Genomic DNA, 13,030 nt, shown 5'->3' with positions numbered 1-13,030 from the left:
ATATTGATTGTTAGTACCTAAGGCATGGCTGACTACCCACCTGGGAAACAAATTAAATAAATTAAAAAAAAGTATACGTCTGTAGTGCATTTAATATAAAAGAGTTCCTCAACCCATCCTAACTAATTGACTGTTATGCATGGTTATAACTTTTCAGCTGTTAGGAGTTTTGGTATAAAGTTTTTAGGATAATCATTTAAATGACAAACACAAAACTGTCTGAAGAAAAAGAAAAGGAAGTGCTGCTTTACTCTAAAATATTAGAAAACAAACATATACAAGCTTCCACACATGGAGTGCTTCTTCAAGGTAGAATGTAGTAGGACTTCCTTTTGTTTCTCTTGAGGCAGTGTTATGCATTTTGCATGAAACTTTTGCGCTTGGCTCAGAATTAATCTGATTATGTGACATTTTAAGCTTATCACAACACAACACTTTATCCTCCTCTCTTCCAAGATATACAGAACATGCACAAATTACAGCAGAAATATTATGTCATTTCATTTTGTCTTTTAACAATAGTACAATACTCAGCCTCTAAGTCATCAATGAACATATTCAAAATATGCAAAAAGTACTCACTAACAAATGATTTTTAGAGCTGGAAAACAATTATATTTGCACATTTGTGGTTTCTGCACATTTCTACTATTAGGTTGTAGTTCTCATGAACTTGCGATAAAATGATTACAGTAATTATTCTAAAATTTCCTTCAGAAGACTGTACCAGCTGTAAGGCATACCAGTGCTGTCTTTCCAGGTCTTGTCTTCCTTCTTCTCTTCAGCGATCTGTGTGCTTGTAAGAGAGGTCTGACGGGAATGCATGCCACTTGCTGCTGCTATAGAGGGGACTGACCTAGCAGGTCGCAGCTGGGTTGTGTCAACCTTCCCAATTTCCTTTCGGGATCGTTGCTGCAGCACTTTTATCATGGCATCTTTTTCAATGATTTGTGCATGTAGATTCCTGATTCTGTGAAGAATAATATATTATTAGTGCTTGTTACTTCTGAGATGTGTAGCAGAGCTTACTATTATAAAACAGTTTATGAAAGTGTACAAAAATACCTTTTTAACATAATCCTGATAATTTTAGACATTTGTTCTATAATTATCTGTTTAATTCAGTTCAGGTCTATGGGAATGCTGGAGTCATTCCCAGCACTCAATGGAAATAAGGCAGAGAAACTAATCCTAGAGATGGCACCAACCTATCACTGGTGGCACACAGACACACACACACACACACACACACACACACACACACACACACTCACTCACTCATATTGACATGTACAGTTGTGGGGATTTTTTGATTTATTACAAATTCACCTTTCAACCTAATTTAGGATAAAATCAAATACCATGTGAATGGTAACCTAGTGAAAAGTGAGGGAAGAGAGATGTGCAGACAGACACCACCAGCACCACACACCCAAGCTTTCTTTATGCTAGTAGAAAAAAAGTGCATTGCAGAAAGAAGTTTTGTTGACTGTAATTGAGTTTAAAAGCAGAGAATTGCAGTCTTAGAAAGAATAAGAATATAATATATATATATATATATATATATACTAACTTTGAGGGGCCATCATCATCATTAACCTCCTTGTTTCCATATTTACATGGGGTTTGGGTGTTGTATCAACTTCCACCATCTCTCTTGATTCAGTCCATCTCCTGCCTTCATTATCAGTTATGTCCAACTGTTAAAGGTCTTCGTCACACAATCATCGTTCATCTACAGCACATCCATGTATGTGTTGTTACAGAAACCTGGTTTAGAAGCACAGAGAGCACTCCTTCAGCACCTGAGTTTTGTTCTATTCAGTCATTTACACTTGAAAGAAACCATGGTGGCATATTCATAGTTGTTACTGACCACGTTACCTCAGGGCAGATACCTAGAGACCCACATGTGGGGCTTACAGAGATTTAAATCACACTAAATAGGGTCAGCAATCAGATCATGTCATGCTACAGAACCCCCTCTATGTTTCCAGAAAATCAAATAAAAGTCCTAAATATTTTTGATGAACTCAATATAAGTAATAACACTAAAAGTAGTAAAATCCATTTTTGTTGCAGTAAAAAGAATCAGAGCCATGGATCTACACCAGTAGCAAACAAAAAAGTTTAATAAAAGTTAAGCGCTTTTTTGTTCCCAGTTTAAAGGAACTTCATCAGAGCAGTAAAAAGCTTACTTCCTGTTCATTTTAAAATCTGAGCACAAAATCACATGCATCATTACAGCCAATCACAGTCGTTCTTTTAGTTTAATATTTTAAGTCACATTACAGCAGCACAAGCATGAAAAATAACACCATTACTTAATCATCCTCTACTGCCAATGTTAAAAACACTTTATGTAATCAACATAAAAAAGCTTAAATAACATAATGTCCTCATTTCAAAATACAGTTAATAGAACACATTTCATTCATCCCTGGGAATCTTGTATTGAGAAACAATTGCCACCTCAATTTCTGTCTATCAATAAATTCTTCCTTGGATACAAGGGGCATTTTATGTTGAAATTATAATCTACTTGATTCAGGACATATAGGCACTGGTTGCATGCTTCATATTTATGTGCGTCACCTTGGGTACCAATGTTACCACCTGGAGTTTAAATATATTTACAATTTCGAGTTGTCTTAAATACAAAATTTGGTTTCTCACCTAACATTTTAAAGATCTCATCATTCACCTTAAATATATTCCAATTGCTGGATACTATAATAGCCTTGGAATAGGTGTGGAAATTCACCACTAAGGAGTTGGTAAACCTACTGTCAACTCTACTATGTGAAACTATTGATATGTAGGTTTAGACAAACCACTACCAAGGAGAGCAACAAACATGTTTGGACCCCAAAATAAGCATTAAAGAACCACAGGTGGAGGTGTATCCATCTTCGTTAAATCAAAATACACCTCGAGACTGGTGAAATAGCATGACTGCCTTGAGCTACTCCAGGACCAGATAACTACAGGTAAAATACCCCCACCACATCATCGCTAGCTACAGGTCGCCTACCATGAATGAGGACAAGCCCATCGCCTATCTGAATTTTCTAGAGTCACTCAGTATAAAGTCAAACACCCTGGTTATGGGAAATTTAAACTATCCTTCCATCAACTGGGTGACTTACATGAGCACAAACACAATCTCTATGAGGTTCCTGGACTTTAATTCAAATGCCCTGGAACAGTTGGTCCCCACTCCCACAAGGGGCTCAAATGCCCTAGACCTAGTGCACACCAACATGGGGGGGGTCACTTCACTACCCCCCTGTACGCTGCCCTCCCTGGTCAGACCATAAATCAGTCTTGTTTGCAGTAAAGGTAAAACCTGACATCACCACAGGAGTAAAAAAACTGAAAAATTTCTCCAAAGCAAACTATTGCCTACTAAGCGATAGTATAAAAAGTTTTAAAGCCCCTACTAACCTAGCTAATAATGACTCCTATGCAGTAGAACACACAAATGCCTTATATAGCCACGTAAACAAATGCTCTGACTCGGCTGTACCCAACAGGAACAAAACCAGGTTTTCCCGAAAAAACAAACCACCCTGGTGGACTGTAAGTATTAATAAGCTATACAACAAAAGAAAGAACAGGAAAAAATGTACTCAACAGAGGCAGAATACCTTCCACAGCTTGAACAAGCAAATCAGATATCTTGTTAAGTCCTCTAAGGCTAGCTACGAGTCTAAATTAGCAGTCCTAGCTAAAGACAATCATATGGCGTTCTTTAGCTACATCTAAAACCTAAAAGGGAATGCCCAGCTGTGTGCTAAACTTACAGTGGATGGTACCATACATACGGAACATGAGGAAATTGCTAACTCTGTCCCCACCAGACATACCCCCAAAGCATTCCTGACACCAGTCCTCTGCTGAGTATCTCCAAAGAACAGATCATACAAGCACTCTCCAAGACCAAAAACATGGCCTCTGTGGGACCAGCTAACATCCTAGGCTGCTTACTAAACAATCAAAAACAAGACCTAGTAGAGCCACTTGGCACTCTCTTTAACCATAGCCTGAGAATTGGCAACAGTAATCGCCTTATATAAAGGGGCTCATCAAATGACCCTGGGAAATATCGACCCATAAGCCTAACCAGCCTTATCTGCAAGGCCATGGAAAGTATCATCACGGACCTTATCCACAAGGACATAGGCAACCTTCAAACCCTTGGAACTGACCCAGTTTGGTTTTGTCAAGGTTAGATCTGGAGCATTTCTCCCCGGGCCTCCGCTGAAAACAGGCTCTGTGGAACCTAGTCGGACTTTCCCGGTCAACAAATGATAAATAAAATAAATAAAAAAAAAAAAATCTTATTTATTACCCCTTGTGGACTTCTTTGAGAATGTCACCACAGCCCTGGATGAGGGAAAACAGTATATACCACCTATCTTGATTTAGCAAAGGCTTTTGACAGAATTCCCCCATTCAGGTATCATAGAGAAACTCTCCCAGCTGGGGATTTACCCATACATTATTAGATGGGTAGCAAACTGGCTCACCAACAGAATGCACATGTTGAGAAGTCCACTTTCACCAGTAGACCAGTTACCAGTGGGGTACCACAAGGATCTCTTCTGAGCCCTCTACTGTTTGGAATCTATTTCTCTGAAGTCCATTTGAAGGTAGATGGCCTGTGGCTTAGCAAGTCTGCAGATGACTGTAAACTGGGCACAGTCATAGAGTCCCCCAATAATGTTAACATATTATAGAAAGGGATGGCACAGACAAATGATTGATGCCAAACTCATCCGGCCCCTTTAGACAACCCATTACTGAGGAGGTTGGAGTGAGTTATGAAGAGGAACACCAGTGTTCATGAGGGAAGGCAGGACTATCAGATGCACGATCAACTGTACATGAAACGGGGCAAAACTGAGAAGGAGGAACAACAAGAGGTGGAATTAATGGAGGTCTCCACTTCTAAGACTCCTGACTTTGACCTGGTTGAGATTATTTTCAATAGTTTAAAGGACCTTAAAATTTACAATTATTCCCCAGAACGACTGGTTTATTCACACGCTGACATTCTTTGCAAAAGGTATGACTTTTGCACCAGCTAAAAGAGCCAATATTACCAATGTTTTGACTAATCTGAAATTGTATATAAGGAAATTGAATTAGGCATTATAATTCAGTTCAGATAGCTGTTCATTGCACTCTGAACTTCCACACAGGCCAAGTATTTTTATTCTCCCAGTTCATAATATTTTGCAGAATTTTGAAAATGTTTGTGACTTGGATATTAGGCATCTGTTTGATAAATCAAGTGCTTTCACATTCTATAACATTACCAACCACGAACATAGGTTTTTAATGAAATTTGTGAAAATGATTGTATTAAATTCATAAAACCGCATAAAGGGGGTGGTCTGGTGGTTATGAGATTTACAGATTACTTAACTGTATGAACTCTTTACTTATGGAGGTCACCTATGAAGAAGTTTAACAAAATGAGATCAACATTGCATTCAGTGAGACAGACCTTTTGTTGAATGACATGTTGCTACAGGGTCTTATTACCAAACAAGAGTATACATTTATGTTAAATGACAGACCAAAATTTCTTAGTATTTTCAGCATTCCCAACATCTACAAATTCATTGACAATCTACCATTGATTCCTACAGTGGATGCAGCTAGATCAAAAACCCATTTTATAGCCAAATTTTTAGATATGACACTGAAGAAAGGCTTGAGCTATTTACCACAGATTTGTAAAGATTGTTGGAATTTTCTTAACAAGATTAGTGGGATACCTTTTTGAGCAATGTTTTTTTTAACTATAGATGTGATGGACCTCTATTCAGTAATTCCTCATGTTATTGATCGACAATGGTTTCCAGAGTGTATTAGTAGTATTTATGACTATTCTTCTTCCAGGTTAAACTCTCTAATGGCGTTAAAGAAGACAGCATTAGAAAACAATTTCATTTTCTTTGAGGGACAATTGTTTAGGCAAAGAACTCGGGTACTAATGGGGGTAGCCTGTGCCTTCATTTTTGCTAATTTTGTTATGGTACGCTGTGAATCTTGTTTTTGTTTAACAGTGAATTTTCCAAGTCCTGGCAGATGCATACCAAGTTCTTGGATGACATTTTTATTTTTTGGACTGATACTGAGAGTAAGTTAGACAAATTTATCTGGTATATTAACAACATTCTGGATTTTTTAAAGTTCACATTTAGCACTGATAAGGATGCTATAACCTAAACTGTAAAAACAAATCCACAGGTGGTATGACCAATAAGATTCGAAGTCCCAGAATATGTACAACACGTTTAATAAAACAAGTGTTACAAGATTAAGTGCTTTTGTCAAACTGACTTCATCAGAACCATGAATTCAAAAGACCAAACACTTAAATATCTAAAATGCAACAGTCATGTGATTACATAAAAAAAAAATTTTTAAAGGGTATTACCGCATTTTATACACACACGGCTTTTCTCTTAAGTACATAATAGAGGTACTGTCATTTATCCCTGGCTCAAATGGTGCATTTAATCTCAATTGCCATTTGAGCTCACTCTCCTCAATTTTGTTTTTCCAGTATCCTCACCTCACAATCTTCATACTTCTTTCTAAAATGCCAGATTTAAAGTTGTTTCCTTGGCAAGATCCACTAACCTGTCTGAACAGTGCATTATTATTGTCACAATTCTTAATTGCATAAAGGTGTTCATAAATACATTTCCATAAACTTCTAGTTGTTTTTAGTGCAAGTGAGATTAAAAGTTTTTATATGATAGTCACCTTTTCAGTAATGACCAAGTGGCAGTTTTAGTACTCTCATGGAGATTGTTTTAAAGAACAATTTTGTTTTCTTTGAAGGACAATATTTCCTTCAGAAAACAGGGGCAGCAATGGGGGCCACTTGTGCCCCCATATTTGCAAACATCATGTTAATGTGGGAAAGAAAGTTTATTTTTATTTCTACATACACTAATAAGTGGAATCTGCACCTGCATTATATTGACAATTTGCTTTTTCTTTGGCTTGGTGATAGTAATAATGTTCAAGAGTTTTTGGTGTATATCAACAGTACTACAGATTTTCTAAAGTTTACCTATACACACAATTTGCACAACATCCACTACTTGAATGTGTTGATTAAAAAGGATTCAGGTAGTTCACAATTTGTTTGTGACCTCTACAGAAAGCCTACTTATTGCAATAGTCTTTTGTATTATCACAGTAACCACCCAAAACATGTTAAAAATGGCCTAATTAAAGGCCAATACATGAGAATTGCACGGATGGTTAGTAAAGATGATGATTTACAAGCACAATGTGATGCATTGAGAGAAATGTTTAGATCTAGAGAGTACCCACCTGAACTGGTGGAAAGGATATACAATGAAATTTGTGGAAAGAGGGCAAGGGGTACTATTATACATCGACTTAATAACAATAATGTAAGCATAGATACAAACCTAGACAGGAACCCTACTCTTGACCCAAACAATGACGTCAAAGAGTATACTTGCTCCTTTATCACCAGATTTTCAGTAGACCATCAAAGTACATATAACATTCTAATGAAAAACTGGCGAATATTTTATGGACAAGACGTAGTATTAGAAAAAGTGGGTTTCAATCCTAGGTTAGTGTTCAGGAGAGGGATGACGATTAAAAACTTGTTGGAAGGTAATGTAAGAGAATTACCCCAATATGGTGTTTTAGGCACTAAGAAATGTGGCTTTTGTGCACAATGTAATTTCATTATTAACACTGATAAGATCAAGATCAATCATACTACCATCAGATCAGATCATATGGGAGATTTTCTTGTAACTCACAGGGGGTAGTTTATGCCGCCCTTTGTACAGAATGTAGGGGTTTCTATATTGTAAAAACCAAGAGGAGGTTCAAAGAAAGAATTTATGAACATGTTAGGGACATCAGAAACCACAACCCCAACAATGCCTTATTTAAACATGTAGAAAAACATCCTATGCATGATTTCAAATTTCTTGTGGTTGAAAGGTTACCCCAAGATCCTCAGGGTGGACCATGGGAAGATCTTCTTGAATTCAAGGAGTTATGTTGGCAAGTGAGACTAAATGCCCACGTATATCCTGATCTTAATGATTGCCTCAGTTTAAGTCGTTTTTTTAAAACTGCGTTCATACATGGTTTAGCATTTTTTTTTTCTTTTTTTTTTTTTCATTTTTTATTTTACTTTTTTGAGAGAACTATATGTTTAAAATGTTTTGTATTAGATCTTTTAGATGAATGTAAATGAATTTTTACTTTATAAGTAATTTTAGCTGACTTGCAATATTTATTGAGTGTGTTTTTCTATTGGCTGTACTAGTCAAATGATGTTCTCAGAATGTTATTTAAATGTGATTAATTTGGTGTGTTCATTACTCTAAAGAAGTCAACTGCTACAGTCTGATGAAAGTGCTACATAATAAACAGAGTTCAAGTTTTGAGGAGGTCTTTTCCCTGGTTTTGTTTTTTTGGACTCCTCCATTGGTCAAGTCAGATCGCAAACAAGTAATCTCCATCAAAACTTCCAACCTCTCAGAAGGAAATATCACAGAATTCAAGGACTTCAAACATACAAATGTTCTACAATTTTATGATGAAGTCTCCAAATTCAAGTATAACAGCATCACCCAAAATGTAGACACTGCAATGAGTTATGCTGGTAAGCTCTACTCCCACCTGGACCACTGTATTAACTTGCCAGTCTCAACTATGTACAAAAAATGGGGAATTTTAAAAGCAAAGCAGTGTGGAAGTCCATAATCATTAATAAATTATTAATAAAAGGAAGAAACTTATCAACTTACATACAGAACAAAAGGACCGCAATTAAGAACACCAAATAGCCAGTTAAGAAACTAAAAAATGGACATCAGGAAATGAAGGGATCCTATGCACTCTGATTAGATACAGAAGCAAAAGACAACTACAAATCCTTATTTAGTAATACCAGGAGAATAAAGAACAACACTCAACACTGATCACATATGTTGTGATGGTATTACACAAGTGTGACCCCACCACTAATCCCTGAAATTAGAGCCCTACCAGTGTAATGAGTCTCATATGGAACACCATGGAGCATACTATAACTGACATAATTAACTATGATATCAACAATCTTATAAGATCCGACTCCCATCAGTTTGGCTTTGACAAGGTAGATTTTGTCTGATAAATCTAGTATACTTCATAGGTTCATAGGTAGGTACTAGGCTATTGGCCCTAGGGCCCATACAAGCCTAGCCAAAAAATGTACCCTGGCTTTCGCCACCCAAGAAAATTATTTTCCTGTGCCCCTGTCGAGCAGAGCCACAGAAGTGATCCCCGGGGTGAATTTTCCATTTCCCATCCAATCATCAACATTTTTCTTGAAGAGTGCTAATGAGGAGCTCTGTTTGACATAGATATGTAGTCTGTTCAAGAGTATGGGAAGTCTCTGGGACAGGAATCTATCCCTCCAGCATGTTCTGTTTATTGTGGTGACAAGGTTTAGGTCCCTAGAGCGTGTTGCTTGGATGGATTGGGATTTCTTTAAGTGGTGCATGTCCAACAGCTCTGGGTTTGACACAGTTTTGTATGTTAGGCAGAGATCGCCCCTGAGTAGGCGATATGTGATGGAGTAAAGCTGTAGTTTTTTGAGACGGTCTGCATAGGGCATCTGTTTGAGGCCAGTAATACTCTTTGTGAGGTATTTCTGTGGTCTTTCCAATTGTTGTAGATGTCCTGGAGGTACATACCAAAAGGGGCGTTGTACTCTATAATGGGTCTAATGAGTGATGAGTAAAGGGGAACAATGACCTCTTTTTTTCTGGATGAGAATCCTTTTGTGATGAGATGAGCAATGTAGAATGATTTCCTGACCACTGTGGCGATGTGATCAAAGGAGAGACTACTGTCCACCTGTGTCCCAAGGTCTCATCACATTTTTGGCATTAAGTAGACTACCAGCTATGTGGTAGTTCATGGGTACAGAGTTTTTACCAAAGGGGATGACAACACACTTTTTGGCATTGAGCTTCAGGCCATGGCTTTGACACCAGGTATCTGTCTCAGTGAGGCTCTTTTGTAGTTTGTCCACATCGTTAGGAGTTTCAATTATGGCACCTAGTTTGCAGTCATCTGCAAACTTTGTTAGCCAAAGACCTTCTGTGTTGGCCTGCACTTCAGAGAAGAAGATACCAAACAGGAGAGGACCCAGGACTGAACCCTGTGGTACTCTACTTGTCACTGGTCTGATGTCAGATTTGGAATCCGCTACTTTCTCAGTGTGGGTTCTGTCCATGAGCCAGTTGGTAACCCACCTTGTGACATAGGGATTTATACCTAGTTTAGTGAGCTTATCTATAATTCCAGAGTGGGGGATGGTGTCGAAAGCCTTGGCGAGATCTAGATAAGCTGTGTGAACCATTTTACCCTCATCTATGGCTTTGGTGACTGCTTCAAAGAAGTCAATCAGGTTTAAGAGACATGATCTGCCTTTTACAAATCCAAACCGGGTAGGGTCCAGAGTTTGGAGATTACCAATGTCTTTGTTTATGAGTTCCATGATGATACGTTCCATGGTCTTGCAGACCAGACTCGTCAGGCTAATGGGGCGGTAGTTCCCAGGGTCCGTCGTGGCTCCCCCTTTGTGGAGTGGGATAACCATCACGGTGCACCATTCAGTGGGTACAAAGCCTGAGGTGAGGCTATGATTGAACATGGTACTTAGGTAGGGTGCCAGTTCATTCTGTAGCTCGTGTAGAACGCAGCCTGGGATATTGTCAGGTCCCATGGATGCTGTGTTCTTGGCTTTGGAGAGTGTGGTTTTTACCTGTGCAGCCGTGATTATAGGAACTTTGCATTCTTCCGGTACAGAGATGGGCCCTCTAGGTGGTGAGAGGGGTGTAAAGTTAGCAGTGAACCTATCTGCTAGGATGTTGGCAATGTTGGTTCTGTATATTTAGTGCCATTGTGCTGTAACTCAGAGCAGATCTGAATGTTCCCATTTAGATTCTTGACATAGCTATAGAATGCTTTGTGGTTGTCTTTAGAGTCAGTGGCAATTTTGTTTTCGTAACAAGCTTTGGAGGATTTTATGAGGGATCTCAGCTTCTTACTGAGGTTGACCAGGGAGTTCCTCCAGTCATGGGATTTTACTCTTTTTTGCAACAGTTTCTTTCTTCTGTTGTAGAGTTTGTTTATGGCAGAGGACCACCAGATTGGCTTCCTTTTTTTTTCTTTGAGAGGGTCACTCAGGCCATGGTCTGTCAGGCATTCAATACTATAAAACATGCAAATATAATAAACAAGTTGAAGGAACTCCAATTTGATCTGTACATGGTTAGGTGGATATCTAAATGGCTTAGGGATAGGACTTATACAGTAAGAGTAGGGGGATTTGTCCTCCAAGAGCATAAAATGACCAGTGTAGTCCCTTAGGGATCTGTACTGGAACCTCTGTTATTCAGTATCTGCTTCTCAGATCTCCATATATCAACTGAGGATATCTGGTTAACAAAGTTCATGCAAAATTGTAAGCTGGGAGTTGTCCTCAAGTTCCCCCCTCTGACACACAGGCACTCAAACAAGAGCTTACACTTGCAGCAGCTGGTGTACAAAAAATGTCTTAAATTCAATGCTAAAAAAGTGCAACACAGATGCATTTGGTAAGTAACTACTAACTTATAGTTTAGAAAACACAACATTTCAAAATGAGAAGGTAGTGATAGACCTAGGTACCTGTGTGGATACTCACTTGGGGTTGACCCTGATGTTGCAGTGGTGGTTAGGAATTCTTTTTACCTTACACAGATCATAGCAAAAGGTATTTATTCTACATCAAATGAAGTCCTCATCTCCTTGTACTCTGTACTGAGTAGAACCATCGCAGAGTACATTACCACCCTTCAGGATGCATCTTACTAAGTATATCAAGCAAATGGAAAGGCTTCAGAGATTCTTAGCTAAAATATTAAGGGCTACCATGAGAGAATGGAGGCTCTATCTCTATATTCAGTATGATATAGACTCCTTAGAGGTGATCTGTGCCTTGCTTATAGGGCCACAAGGGATCCAATAGTGCAAGAACTGTTTTACCTTCAAAAATCAAATCAAACAGTCCTACTAACACTAGGGCCATAGATCTAAATCTCCTCCAACAAATAAATAAGACCCGGTGGAGGGATAGAGTTGTAAAGCAGCACCTACCCCTTCTTGGAAGAAACTTCCTCAGCAAGTTAAACAGTGTGTCACACACTCTTTAACTAAAAAGGAGCTGGACAGCTGGATGGGTATTCATAAATACATTCCTGTGATGATGCACCTATCCTTCCTTGAAAAGGGAGGCAAGGCCTAAGGGTGAGTACTGGCAAAGAAAATGGCTTTGCAACTCCTAAGTTCCTATTACCCTATCCTCTTGCCTTCTTCCCATATCTCCTGCTTAACCAAATCATCTCCTGCTTCCCCATACATGTAACTTTACTACTATAATCTGTTCTCCTTGACCCCATCTGTAATCGGGGCTACTTGGCTTATACTCTGATGCCCTCATTTCTATGTCCCTCTCCTACAGTGTGCATCCTATTACTCATCTCAGGTGCTTCACCTCAATCAACTCAAACTTCCTCAGCTGCTCCACCTTCATGAACCAGATTTCTGTGCCATACAGGGACAGAAGGTGTACGAGTGTTTTGTACACCTTACTTTTCAGATTCTTTGACATTCTTCTATAACATATTATATCTGGTACTTTGTGCCAGTTGGCAGCAGCAGCTTTGACTTCCTCATTCAGGCTTCCTTTCTCCTCAACCGCATCTCCCAGATACTTGAAGCTGCTAACATGTTCCATTATTTTCCCTTCTATCTCACTTAAGATTTTTATGATTTCTTCCCAGCTTCTGCCATGACAACAGACTTGTCTGTATTCAGTTTCATCCTGTGTGCCTTCAATTTTGCATTCCAGTCATCTGTCATTTGCTGAAGTTCCTCTTCAGTCTGCTTGCAATGCCACATCATCTGC

General features: G+C 38.6%; 1 protein-coding gene across 2 annotated transcripts in view; it reads right to left on the bottom strand.

Moving 5' to 3' along the window:
* AMOTL1 (angiomotin like 1) overlaps window positions 1-13,030 on the bottom strand; it is a 703,914-nt gene that overhangs the window by 28,253 nt on the left and 662,631 nt on the right. For both annotated transcript variants that reach the window (XM_044071263.1, XM_044071264.1), the window contains exon 11: window positions 744-970. In XM_044071263.1, coding sequence (XP_043927198.1) covers window positions 744-970 — 227 coding nt within the window. The remainder of the gene's footprint in view (window positions 1-743; window positions 971-13,030) is intronic.

This window comes from Protopterus annectens, chromosome 5.part0 (assembly GCF_019279795.1).
Source record: "Protopterus annectens isolate FY-2018-M chromosome 5.part0, PAN1.0, whole genome shotgun sequence".
Taxonomy (NCBI): domain Eukaryota; kingdom Metazoa; phylum Chordata; order Ceratodontiformes; family Protopteridae; genus Protopterus; species Protopterus annectens.
Note: the sequence above shows the minus strand (reverse complement) of the source record. Positions and strands in the feature narration are given on the sequence as shown.